This window comes from Urocitellus parryii, chromosome 15 (assembly GCF_045843805.1).
Source record: "Urocitellus parryii isolate mUroPar1 chromosome 15, mUroPar1.hap1, whole genome shotgun sequence".
Lineage (NCBI taxonomy): Eukaryota > Metazoa > Chordata > Mammalia > Rodentia > Sciuridae > Urocitellus > Urocitellus parryii.
This window is the reverse complement of record NC_135545.1, coordinates 30215667-30229314: the sequence shown is the minus strand read 5'-3', so window position 1 is coordinate 30229314 and position 13648 is coordinate 30215667. Positions and strand designations below refer to the sequence as shown.

The window sequence follows — 13648 nt, the reverse complement described above, 5'->3', positions numbered from 1 at the left end:
CAGAAGGGTGTGGCAGAAGAAGGCGGGTAGGAAAGAGTCACTAGGAGAGAGGGAGGGGAGGAGGGAGAGGGAGACCTCCTCACCACAGGCAAACTGTAAACCCCAAAGCCAACCCCCATGACCCGCCTCCTCCAGCCACACCCCACCTGCTGGCAGTTAATCCCTGTTAGTGGGTTAACCCTGATTAGGTTAAGGCTTTCATAACCCAATCATTTTACCTCTAAACCTTCTTGTATTGTCTCACACGTGAGTCTGGGGGATACTTAAAAGCGAATCCATAAAAGGTACATAAACTTTTTCTAAAAAAATTTATTTTTTAGGTGTAGATGGACAACAAAATGCCTTTATTATGTGGTGCCCGGGTCCTGCCCTTGCTAGGCAAGCGCTCTACCGCTGAGCCACAATCCCAGCCCCAGGTACCTAACCTTTAGTGTCTACAGAAACTCCCCACAGTACCCACCCCGTACAGAACTCATGTTCTTCCTGTTTCCCACCCTCTCCAACCTACTTATGGTTCTGCCTTTCTCATCTCACCAGATGGCTTCACTTTTCATCCAGCAGCTCAACCCAAACATCTCGGCATCATCCATGATATCCCCTTCTTCATTCCGCTATCCCCACATCTGATCCATGAGCAAGGTCTGTCCTCTTTATCTCTTAAATATCTCTGGGACACGGTCAGTTCTCCATCTCTACCATCTCACTCCTGAAATCATCTCTTGCCTGAACACTCCCGCCCCTTCAATCTGTTCTCCAAGAAAGAGATGTTTTCAAAATACAAATTGAATCGCATCTGTCCTGTGCCTTATGTCCGGGGTTCCAGAATAAATCTCGATTAGCTCAAGTCACGACCACAGACTTGTTCCCTTGGCCTTTGGATGCTTCAGTGGTATGCAGAGACCCAGTGATGCATTTCTGGTCATTGACACATGTGGACATTTCTTCTGGGAGCTTCTGGGAAATAAATTCTTGAGCTTCAAAGGGGACACCTGGAAGAAAGGGATATTCTTTATTTTGTAGACATTGGATGTACCTGAATGGCAGCAGCCATTGCTAACAGTCTGGAAGTGAAATTCCAGAAACACCATGGAAAGCAGTGCTTCAAGCATGGTGCCATCCCCGGAGCATGCCTTACCATGTGAGAGAAATCCCCTAGCTATGTGAGTCAGTGGGAGTTGGGTTTTCTCGAGTGTCCTGACCTTGGTATGTGTCTGAGTCATCCACTGCCAAGAGCACAGTTGGGTACCTGCATCTGAACTCAGAGGTGAGATCTGAGCTGGAGAAATACGTGAGTTCTCAGTGAAAATGGAAGCTTGGAGAAGGGATGAGATCAGAAGAAATCTTAGGAGGATGAGAATGGCAAATCTGCAAAGAAGATTGGTTGGAGCTAGGATAAAGAGATGTCAATGGAGGCGTCTTTCCTGTGGAAAAAGAGACTTTCATCTTGCCTTCCTTTTAAGACCAATATTAGGGTCTTATAACATTCCTAAGAGTATCCAAAGGAGATGAAAGGAAGTGGCTCAGGACTGTTTTTAACTGTAGGAGGAAGTTGGATTTCAGAACCACCCCTTGGGATTAACATTAGGAGTTTGGCTTCCTGCCATTTAATAAGTAAGTCATTTACCAGAATCTCAGAGGCAACCAAATTGGAACAAATAAGCTGGTCAGAGAATCTCCCTTCTCTTCTAAGATACCAGAGACAAAAAGTGCCACTGGTATCTTGGAAAAGGGGCAGAAAGTTGTTGGGAGTGGCCAGGGGTATCTGGGGTTGGAAGGGCATCCCACAGGGAGGAATCATTTTGAGGAAAGGTTTGGGGGAGTATTACAGAGCTGAGGCCTTCTGAGAAACTGAGGCACTTCAAAGACCCCTTTTCAAACCCTAATTCTTGCTATCAAGTCAGAAAGATTTTAGAATGTCACTCAGTAACTGGAATGAGTTTTATTGAAGGGATAAGAAAAGGAGACACTCTCAAGGGAGGGTCCTCTCAGGAGAGGGACAATGTGCCCCTTCTGTATTCCAGTTTTGAGATACCAGAGAAGTTTCCAGAGAGTTCTGCCCACACTTACCTCTTTTTTGATTGACAGCAGGGTGACATCAGACTTAAATCCCCACTGTGATGGCAACTCTAGGTCACCTTGGCCCATCTGACTGGTTCTAATTGGATTCCTAACCATACATTCATACAGAATTTATGGTTAGAAGGAACTATCCTCATCTCCCAGAGTTTAGGATATGGTAACAAAAGTTGTCCTTCAGGGTACCTTGGGCTCCTCTTATCAACATTATATTGGGCTTGCATTTTTCCTCAGTGAACAGCAAGTTTATTGAGGAATGCGACATAGCCTGTCCACTTAGGCCAGGCAGGGCTGCAGATAAATTACTTCTTGGAAAAGAGAGCATATGGGGGTCCAGGGCAGCAGAGTGGGCCCATTTGATAGAATTATTCTCTTAACCTTGTGTTCCCACCATTCACATCTGTCTGTCCCAGACATTAAAACGGAAGCATTAAACCAAGGACAGCCTAAAGCACAGAATTGGGCTAGAGGCAGACATAGGAAAGCGGATGGGACTATGATGGGAAGGAAGCCAGACTAGGCTGGGTCTTGAAGCCAGGCGAGGCTTGGATTTTATCAGGGCGTGAAACGACTCCTATGGAAAGCTCTTAAGCCATAAAAGGTCACAAAAGGTAAAGGTGTTTCAGAACAAAGTGCGGCTGGTGCGCGAGGGGTGGGCGGGAGGACCGGGAGCTACCTGTCCCTGTGGCAGAATCGCCAGGGGATCTTGGGACAACCGTAGATCGCTGGGCCCACCCATTCCATTAGGTGCACCAGAGCCCAGCGATGACTTGGAGTTTAGCTCTGGTCCTCCCACATTTCTCGGTGCTCCTGAAAGTGTCCTTTCCCCCTGCTAACCCAGCCCTTCCCGTTCCGGCCTCTGGGACCCTGGTGGTCCCTACGTGGCAGCCGGGCCTGGCAGCGGCTGAGCACATCACGAACAGTGGCGCCCCCGCCTGCACTCAAGGACCAGCCGGTGCCAGGCTGAGAAAACGCCGCAGTCCCAGCCCTTGAATGGCTGCAGCTGCCGGCACAAACCCGTGGGCGGGGTCTCCATGGTGACTGGCGGACGTTGTGGCCAATTGTATCCCGGTACTTGTTTGTTTCCGCCCCCATCCCCCCAAGGGGCAGACACTTCCTTGACTGACAGTTCGCTCCAGGCCCTGTTACGTAAGGGGAGGGTCAAGTGCTGCCCCACCCGAGCGGAGCCGATTTGATTGGCAGGACGCACTGCTGTTGTCCAGACACCCCCGGAAGAGCGCCCTTGATGGACAGGTATGGGAGCCACTAGGTGCCTGGAGGCTGGGCGGAAGAGCTCGGGTCCACGGGAGGGGGAAGGGGGCGGGGCCCGGCACCGAGGGCAGGGCGGGGCGGGGATAGGGCAGGGGCCGGGCTGGCGCTGCAGCCAGAGATGCTGTCGGGCGGCGACGGCGCTTGGCAGCTGGGGACTCTGCGTTGAAGGCTCTGGGGTAAACCAGTTGGTAGGTATGCAGCGAACGAGAAGTCCGTAAGCCGGGGCCACCAGCCTCTTTGAGCCTGGCACTCGTCTCCCTCTTGAGCAGTCTTGATTCCTCAGCGACGGCGGCCGCGATGGGACACGGGGGCGGGGCTGGGCTGGGCACCTGTGCGCGTTGCAGGCACCTGCTGCACTGAGGTCTTGGAACCTGCAGTCCATGTTTGGGGGCTGCTGAATGGGCTGGGCTGGGCTGGCCCAGGGAAGGAAGGCGGGCCCAGCCGCTGGACCTGTCTGGGGCCCGCCCTCCCAGGCCAAGGCCTGTGGCTCCAGGCGGCGGGGGATGGGAGGGTGGTCTCTCAGACCTGGAGAGACTCAGCCCCCACTCCAGAGTCTTGAAGACCCCTGACTGGCTTCAAGGTAGCTGCAAGGCCAGGACACGGCCCCTGACTTGCGTCACCTCAAGACAGGTTTGTCCAGATTTCTCTGTGTGCTCTGAAACGGATTTCTGCCCCAGGCAAGGGTGCCCGTCCCAGCCAGATGCCGGTCTTGGCTGTGCCCGGCGAGCCTGTCCGGGGCCGGAGCTGTTTTGTCTTTTTCCTGGGCCATGCCCAGTCTCCTCTTACCCTGAAATGAGCTCAAGGTATTCCAGGTTAAGTTAGAGCAGTGGGTCTAGTTTGGCTCTTCTGTATAAGGGATCATTCGTATGGGCCAAAGACACTGACTTCTCAGCTGTTAAGATATAAAGGAAAGTAATCAGGTTTTGTTCTCAAAGCCGAACCAGGAGAAATTCCAAAATTGTTTCCTAACGCCAAGGATATAGCCATCTTTCCTTCCATCTGTGTCATTCCTATTGGAATGTCATATTGTTCCTGTTGTGGATTAGACATCTAATAAATGGTGTCATTTCTGAAAAGCGTGCTGAAGTTTCTCGATTGTGTTGCTGCTGGGACCATTGGGTTAAAAAAAAAATCATCACAATGCTAGCCAGCAACAAATACCTTTTGCTTAAAGATGGGAACTGGGGGCAAGTTTCATAGGATTCTTAGAGGCAAAGCTGCAGAATCGTAATGTATTGTTAAGACTTGAATGGGATTTTATAGTGAATTTACCATTCCGGGAGCACTAGATCCCAAGAGGTGTGGGTCCCTGTTAAATCGGGTGTATCTAAAGGACAGTGGGAGAAAATCTATGTTTTCATTTGGGCCAAGTAGGACCCCGCCTTCCAATTTTTGATGTCCCAACAATTTTCATGTGTCACTAACCTTTAAAGGCAGATTTGTGGAGAGCTATTGCTACTTAATTCATTTTGTCAGTATGTTAGTGGAACAACTAGTACCCTCATCCTCTAATTACTGGATGGCATTAACTCTTGGAAAGCAAAGCACTGGCAGGATATGGTAGACTTGGTACCCACCCATGGATGTCATAGGCTCATCAGGGAGAAAACACATGGCTTGTTACATGATTTGCTTCTTAAGAATCTTAAGAAAATTTTCTTAGGAAAATTTTGCTAAATTTTGACCCTTTTCACCTTCAGCCTTTTGATTGGTACAAATAGGAATTTAGAGAACTGAGCTCTGTGTTCAACAGTGGAGCCTGGGGGGAATCGCCAGCCCCGAGAAGTTGCTGTCCTTACAGCTGGATTTGGCTGGTTTTCCTTTGCTGCTGCTTATTTTTAGTAAATGACCCACTGACTCTGTGACCTTTGAGACTTGCTTTCCTACCCACAACTTGAAGATTCGAGTGGAAGATTTGTGAGATGTTTTTTGTGCAGTCTTCCTTGCATTTGTGTGTATTGCCTGGTAATTCCTTAAATACCTAATTCTGTAGACTTTCCATATTTTTACCGGTTTAAAAAGTGCAGTTTCTTGAGTGTGGTCCTGCCTGGATTCAGGTATGCCCCGTCCTCTTTACTGACATAGGTATGTGTGGCCTGCCTTGTTTTTTCTTATCTTTGGCTAATAGTTTTGCTGGAAGGAATCATTTTGTCCTTGAAACAGCTCATTTAAAGACACTCTTAAATCAGCCAGCCTGGATGCTCTTTTACCATTTGTTCCCATGACCCTGGGAACAGTGATATAACTTTTGTGTAGGTGGGTACAGTGCATTCTGAATCTGGCTTTCCCATTGGTTAAGCCTAGATATTATGCTAGTAGCAACTGTTGTAGTCCATATTTTCAGAATTTCTGGCACTAAAGCTGAACCATGTCACTGTCTACTCTGAATCCTAGCCAGGGACCTTGTCGCAGATTTTTGCAGGCATCTAAAGGTGCAAAAGAAATTGAACCAGAATAGGAAGGGGTATAGAAGAATATTATTTCTGGAGCTACCTGAAGACATTTCCTAGGCTTTCATAACTATATATTATATAACATTATATTGTATCTCATCAGATTTTGTTTCTGACCATTTCAGAAGTTTTAACTGTTGGCATTAGAATATTTGTGTTTTCCCATATGGTTTTAGGGTAAAGTGAATGCAGAGGACAGAAGAGTTGGATGACACGGACCACTGGACTTCTCTGGAGTACACGTTATGAACCCTTTCTGGAGCATGTCTACAAGCTCCATTCGCAAAGTAGGTACAGTCAGTAAGTGCAGTGAGGAAACCCATTTGCCTCTGTCAGAAGAGAGGGCCAGGATGAAGGCTAACGTCATCTAAGCCAAAGTCTCCAGTAACCTTAACAAAATTATCCGGTTTGTCTAGTTTAGGTTTTGTTTATGAGAAGAAATGATTTTGTCCATTAAAGTCAGTTTCTGATGCTGAGATTGCTTGTCAAATAAAAACTGTGGTATTCACAATTCTAAAATTATTTTCAGTTAAGTTTCATTATAGATAAATGTAATCTATGATTGTAGTAATGTCTGTATTAAACTTCAAGAGTCAGAGGTTAAAGCAGCTTTGGAAAATGCCAGTCCAATATGGTTACATCGGACTTTATTTTTTTAAGGACCACTAATTTAATTTTTCTAAATATTTCTTTTGAAAACACATTTTTATTTTAGGAAAGCTTAAAATATGCAAACAGCAAGAAAAAAACAACCACCTTTAATTCCACCTCTAAGAGAATATTACTTTTTATACAGCCTTTGGTTGTACCTTGTGTCAAGGAAGTACCTAGTTTCTAACTCACTTTGTCCTTTTTATTGACTGAGGATGACAGTTTATGCTGATGTCTTTCCACATTTGGAATATCTTCCATTAGGGACAAAATCAAAATTGGACCCAAGCAAGTGAGAAAATAGCTTTGTTTCTGCCTTTAGTGATGACATCATGCAGTGGCTGCTCTGTCATCCACACTATTCTGAACTTCTTAGCACTTGCCTTTCTCCATCATTTATGTCAGAGGGACTTTTCTAGTCATCTACAGTTGTCTGATGGCTTTAGTAACTCCTTGTCATTAGGAGAAACCATTTCTCTAATTTTCCTAAATAAAATTTATTTTAAAAATACATCTTCATCTTGGGGCCACCAAGAGAAACCATTTCTTTCTGTTTCAGTTAATCTGTAAATATGACTGTTGTCCTTCTGTAGTGCAGCTGATGAAAGGGTTTCCTATTCTTTGCTGTTGTTTTAGCCTTGTTCACTCTTAATATGACCTGCTTGCTCAGAGGACTTTCAGATCTCAATCATGGCCTTAGAGTATCCATACATATAAGAGAGAAATTCTGGCTTTTAGGTCATGGAGCTAATAATACTGTACTCTTTTTTTTTTTTAACATATTTTTTAGTTGTTGATGGACCTTTTTTTTAAAATTTTTTATGTGGTGCTGAGGATCGAACCCAGTGTCTCACACATGCTAGGCAAGCGCTCTACTGCTGAGCCCCAACCCCAGCCCTAATACTATACTCTTGTGATTTAAGAATCATCTTAATATGGGGCTGAGGTTGTGGCTCATCAGTAGAGCACTCACCTAGCATGTGTGAGGCCCTGGGTTCATCATCAGCACCACATAAAAATAAATAAAATAAAGCTATTGTGTCCAACTACAACTAAAAAATGAGTATTTTTTAAAAATCATCTTAACAAATGTTCTCCCAACTTCATTTTGGATAGCGATCTGATGGTGAAGAGAAGACATTAACAGGGGATGTGAAAACCAGTCCTCCACGAACTGCACCAAAAAAACAGCTACCTTCTATTCCCAAAAATGCTTTGCCCATCACTAAGCCTACGTCGCCTGCCCCAGCAGCACAGTCGGCAAATGGCACACATGCTTCTTACGGACCCTTCTACCTGGAATACTCTCTTCTTGCAGAATTGTGAGTTCTTAAGAGACTATTTGGTTCAGTTATGAAAGATCCTTGCAGGTGAAAAATGAAATGTTTTTTGATGGACCGGTAGATTAATCTTAAAACTCAATCCCATCCCCCTCTTGCTCCATTCTGGAGATCAAGAAGAGGAAGAAACTTAAAAGTAATGAACTAGGGCTATGGCTATGGCTCAACCGCAGAACACTCGCCTAGCATGTGTGAGGCGCTGGGTTCAATCCCCAGTACCACATAAAATAAATATATAAAGGTACTGTGTCCGACTACAACTTAAAAAAAAAAAAGAAAAATAAAGAAAATTTAAAAGTAATGAAGAACCTACAGTGGATCAGGAAATTAGCAACTGAATTTTAGTCTTCCTTTAGGTGAAGTGAGAAATGGATCTCTTGAAGAGGTTGGGGGGGTGGGGTAGTGGGATGGTGGCGATCTCGTCTTCCTTAGGTCAGACCCATCTGGAAGATTGTGTTCCACTTTGGTTAACACTTTGTTGGAGGCATCCTGATAGAATGAGGAGATGGTCCTGGTGGGGAAGGGTTGGGAAGACAGATTTCAGGGATCAGCAATTAAACTGGAACTGCTGGCTTTGAGACAAGTGCTTATTAAAGATGTCTTCATATACTCAAAAGTCTGTTATTAGAAAGGATTTGACTTATTTTATATGACCCCCAAAGGCAGGGTTTGGCAATTATAGGGAGACAAAGATTTGGGCTCTACTGGGTAAGGATTGACTGGTCACAGAAGTTTGCCCTTGCATAGAGGGGCTCAAATAACCCATAGATTCAGATGGCTTGCTTGTGTATTAAAAGGACAGAAAGTCTGGAGAATTCTTAAGTTTCCATCATTTAAAAATTCCTTTGTATATGAAGCTATTTTAAAAAAGCATCCTTAATCTCTGTCTCAATGTACTAATGTTGTCATGGTGAGAGGCCCCAGTGTAACTGGCTGGGTGTGATTTGGTAGCAATAATCCCTTTAGTTTTATAATGGAGGCCTTGTGTTTGAGGCTGGGCAGTGAGTTAGACAAGCTCCTATTGTGGTGATTAAATCTGCTGTGTATTAGAACACAAAATTGCCTTTTCTGGCAAACCATCCCCAGATCTCCTGAACTGTTGCATGCTGAATTTTAGTGACTTAGAAAAGAACTTAAAAAAATGAATGTGATGGCAACTAGGTAATAAAAGTAATAAGGCCCAATAAACTACTACTTTATAGAATTCAGGCAGCAGGTAAACATTAAGCCCTAGGTGAACAGTGTTCTTTTCAAGGTCAGATCACAGCATGTAGCTGCAGTTGCAAGCAAGAGGACACAATGGCTGGTGGTGGGTTACTGGGTCCCAGAAAAACTAGTGACACCTCTGTTGATAGACTTGTCTTTCCTTGTTTTCAACACAGTTTCCCACTCACTGGTAAGGACCACAGAGTTCAAGTGTCTGAGTTAGGGAGTTAGCTATTTGGAAGTAGAGTACAGCTTGAGAATTCACAATGATGCCCGTCTTCACCAAGTGACACCGTGGTTCCGGTGATTCAAACTGAAAAGGACAACTAAGTGATGAGTTTGTGGAATCTTAACAATTGCCTAAAATTGCAATTAAAAGCAGTTTAAAATTTCTGGGCTGGGGTTGTGGCTCTTCAGTAGAGCGCCTGCCTAGCATGTGTGAGCCCCTGGGTTCAATTCTCAGCATCACATATAAAAAAATAAAGGTCCATTGACAACTTAAAAAAAAATTATATTTCTATCTCGTGTTTTATTCTAATACAACTTATCTGTTAGCATTAGTGGTATAATTTGCTGGAGCCTAAAAGGAAAATATTAATCATGTCTTAATAAAAAACAACTTTTGAATGTGTATAAGATCCATCATCTACAATAACAAAAGCAATAATTTTATAGATACTCTTATCTACATCAAATTTAATGTTTTGAACTTTGACCACCTTGTATTATTCAAAACTACCTATAGGCTGATTTTTTTCTAAGATGATATTTTTGGGAAGCTGATTTCCGGCAGTAAAACCTGATTGTTTGTATAACCCTCCCTGGCTCTTTTTTTTTTTTTTTTTTTTGCAAAGGGGGCAGTTACTAGAGATTGAACTCGGGGCCCTTGACCACTGAGCCACATCCCCAGACCTCCTGAGCTGCTGGGATTACAGGCGAGCGCCACTGTGCCCAGCTTCCCTGACTTTCTTCATTGGCTTGAGATTCTGTGAGTTGGTTATGAAGCCAGTAAGCGGGCAGTGATCAGAGTTGTCAGGTGAAAGACATAATGACTCAGCTTGTATGGTTTGGATATCACCTGCCCCTTAAGAGATGATTCCTAGTCTCAATTTAGGATGGTTTGATCTGTATATGCCATTGGCATCCATACAAGTTAATTGTTATACTGCTTTTGTTTTAGTACCTTGGTTGTGAAACAGAAGTTGCCAGGCGTCTATGTGCAGCCATCTTACCGCTCTGCGTTAAGTAAGATAAGATTCACTCTTACTTTATAGCATATTTGGTTCCTCTGACACAGAGTTAGGGCTTAACCTTTTTTATTTTTTTTCCTGCAGTGTGGTTTGGAGTAATATTCATACGGCATGGGCTTTATCAGGATGGTGTGTTCAAGTTCACAGTTTACATCCCTGATAACTATCCAGATGGTGACTGTCCAGTAAGTAGGAGACAATGTGGCTTTGTTTGTGGGGCTCCATTCACCAAGGGGGAACCAAAGGGCCTAGGGATTTCTTGTTTTGGTTCTCTTCCTGACCTAATGCTTTAACAATTTCAGTTTTCCTGAACATTTGTCTTCCCAGTGGAGTTTTGGTGCTTTGAGTCTTTGGTCATGGGGTGCTCTGCCTCGAGCTTCATTCTTTCTCTGCTTGGGGTGTTCAAATGAGGCTGGATGTTGTACTGCAGCACTTACACATGGACAGCACTTGTCATGCTGCAGTTGGAGTGACCTTTTTCCCCACTGAATGGTTAAAAGTAGCTTAGTATCTTTCTTGGAGCAGCTTTGTGACTTTTTAAACAACATGACTGCCCTGTTGCCTTGAAGCTCCTTTGGTGACTATCTTTAAGGATCTGTCTCATAAGTTCCGGTGCTTCCATTAAAGGACATGTCTCTCTTTAAACACAGCGCTTGGTGTTTGATATTCCCGTCTTTCACCCGCTAGTTGATCCCACCTCGGGTGAACTGGATGTGAAAAGAGCATTTGCAAAATGGAGGTCAGTAAATCAGCGTTTCTTCTAGAGACATAAGATCATAGGAGCAAGCCTTAGTAATGATACCATGTTTCCTTTTAGGCGAAACCATAATCATATTTGGCAAGTATTAATGTATGCAAGGAGAGTTTTCTACAAGATTGATACAGCAAGCCCCCTAAACCCAGAGGCTGCAGTCCTGTACGTGACTTTTTTGTTTGGTTATTTAAGATAAATTTTTAAATCCAGCTAAGTAGATTAAGTTGATAATTTTTTGATTTAAATTTTTAACACAGGTATGAAAAGGACATTCAGCTTTTTAAAAGTAAAGTGGTTGACAGTGTTAAGGTGTGCACTGCTCGTTTGTTTGACCAACCTAAAATAGAAGACCCCTATGCAATTAGGTAAGTGGTACAATATCTAGATGAATGGTTCTTTTTAGTACTGCACTTACATTTGCCAGGTGGCCTTTGAATGAAAAAAAAAATTGTATGATCTGTTAGCCTATGGCCTTTGTATCTTGGTGTCAGAACAATTTCCAGGGCTTTGTGGCCTCTTAATGCTTCATATTGTCTGCACGTTGTGTCAATAGCAAAATATGTAGTGACTTCTTTTCCTAAGGACCCTTGTGATATGGTAATTCATTCCCATGTGAAGACTTTTTATTTGGCAGTTTGAGCTGTTTTCTTTAACTGCCATACTCCAACCACCATTCAGGTTTGGTTAAAAAGAGGGAAACTGAGTGGTATGAGCATGGTGGGTTCTTGTAACACTGTGATGTTGGATCTTGGGGAAAAGCAGCTGAAAGAATTTGGAGAACTAAGGAATTGGTGAGTTCTTTGGCAACATTTGCACTGCCAGAAAGGCACTGTGGTACAGTTGTTAAGAGCATGGGCTCAGCAGATGATGGACTGGCTTTGGTAGTTTTTTCTTTGGTGACCCAGAGCAATTACTCGATTTTGTTGTACCTTGCTTTCTTCACCTTTTTTTTTGGACCCGGGGATTGAATTCCGAGGCACTCAACCACTGAGCCACATCCCTAGCTCTATTTTGTATTTTATTTAGAAACAGGGTCTCACTGAGTTGCTTAGCGCCTCACTGTTGCTGAGGCTGGCTTTGAACTCGTGAGCCTCCTGCCTCAGCCTCCAGAGCAACTGGGATTACAGGCATGTGCACGCTTCCAGCTCTTCATCTTTAAATAATAGTATTTTAGGGATGATTTGAAGCTTAGGTAATCCTTGTATAAGGAATGGTTAATATGAGAAGATCATTTATATGTAACATCTAAAACATTTTAACAACTGAGGAAAGATTATTCTTTAAAAATATTCCTTAAGGGCTGGAGTTGTAGCTCAGTGGTAGAACACGCTTGCCTAGCACGTGTGAGGCACTGGGTTCAATCCTCAGCACCACATAAAAATAAATAGGGCTGGGGCTCAATGGTAGCACACTTGTCTGGCATATGTGAGGCACTGGGTTTGATTCTCAACACTGCATATAAATTAGTAAAATAAAGGTCCTTCAACTAAAAATAAATTGAAGGTATCATGTCCATCTACAATAAAATATTTTTTTAATTAAGTTTTTAGAATTGGCTTCATTTTTGAAAAATGGAGATTATACACGTTTATAAAGCCACTGATTGTTTTTAATACTTTCTACCCCTTAAGCTTTTCTCCATGGAATCCTTCTGTACATGATGAAGCCAGAGAGAAGATGCTAACTCAGAAAGTAAGTAGAAACCATCTTTGAGATGGTTAACTTGCTGTTTCTTTTCTAAAACATCTTCACTGGAGACCTTCATTACACACAAATAACTTTGGGGGAAACAAGTCTGTACCAGGCTGCACTCTCCTCATCAGTCATCTTTTTTTAATGTCTGTTTTTGATTGTGCCTAGAAGAAGCCTGAAGAACAGCACAATAAAAGTGTTCATGTTGCTGGCCTGTCATGGGTAAAGCCTGGCTCAGTACAACCCTTCAGTAAAGAAGAGAAAACAGTAGCAACTTAAGAGATGGTGAATCTGGTGCACCGTGCACTTTCCTGCTGGACTCTGGCCTAGTTAAAGCAGACTAATGGCAAAGGACTGCCTGAAGAGTAAACCGTGTGAACCATAACTGGGTATCAGTGTTTTCTATGTATGTGTAGGTTCTAACAGCAGGTTTGGAAACCTCTCTTTAAGTAATGCATTACTTCTGTCAGAAGTGTCTTAGGGTGGTTATCTAGTTCAGTACTCCAAATTATTGGGGACCTTGAGACTTATGTATTTTTCTGAATATAATGCTAAAGGTAAGTTGCATTCATTTAAACTGAGCAGACAAAAATCAGAACTATTTAATAGTTTTAAATCAGTGGTTTCATTTGTACATGTGTTAGCATATGGAGAGGACAGGTTTAGAGAGCAGATTCTAGAGCTTGGCACTTTTAAGTGAAAGATTGTTTCAGTCTTCAGCCTGCTGTCTTACTGATTTATAGACTGCTATCTCTGAAGAATGTCTTAGAGAGGAAACCAGAACACTTGATCTTAGTTTTTTTTTTTTAACAAATTACTTAACTGTGTTTTTATGGCAGGAGGGAGAAAAAGTGTTAAAACGGTTTCTAATGAAGTCGGATATTTAAATGATTGACTAATGTGTTTAGTAGATATGAAAATAAACCAATAAATGATTGTTCTTTGTCATTTACA

The 13648-nt window shown here is 43.2% G+C and overlaps 2 protein-coding genes across 6 annotated transcripts in view; one reads left to right on the top strand and one right to left on the bottom strand.

Moving 5' to 3' along the window:
- Window positions 1-429: 429 nt before the first annotated feature.
- The window catches only part of Rbl2 (RB transcriptional corepressor like 2), a 65857-nt gene continuing 52638 nt past the window's right edge, over window positions 430-13648 (bottom strand). The window contains exon 23 of one of the 3 annotated variants that reach the window (XM_026392302.2): window positions 430-989. The gene's annotated coding sequence lies outside the window, so the exon portion shown is untranslated. Of the gene's footprint in view, window positions 990-3996; window positions 4241-8253; window positions 8304-13648 lie in introns of those variants that run through there. The other 2 variants (XM_026392303.2, XM_077793368.1) reach the window with 2 other exon arrangements.
- Aktip (AKT interacting protein) lies at window positions 3411-13646 on the top strand. Of its 3 annotated transcripts, none has more exons than XM_026392307.2 (10): window positions 3411-3536; window positions 5978-6088; window positions 7569-7774; window positions 10179-10243; window positions 10333-10433; window positions 10899-10987; window positions 11066-11164; window positions 11260-11367; window positions 12634-12694; window positions 12866-13646. In XM_026392307.2, exons 2-10 carry the CDS (start codon window positions 6047-6049, stop codon window positions 12971-12973), a joined length of 879 nt encoding a protein of 292 aa, XP_026248092.1. In that variant the 5' UTR covers window positions 3411-3536; window positions 5978-6046; the 3' UTR covers window positions 12974-13646. The 3 variants fall into 3 exon arrangements, with proteins under 3 accessions (XP_026248092.1, XP_026248090.1, XP_026248091.1); XM_026392305.2 differs by having other exon boundaries at window positions 12863-13646; XM_026392306.2 differs by lacking the exon at window positions 3411-3536 and adding an exon at window positions 3652-3978 and having other exon boundaries at window positions 12863-13646.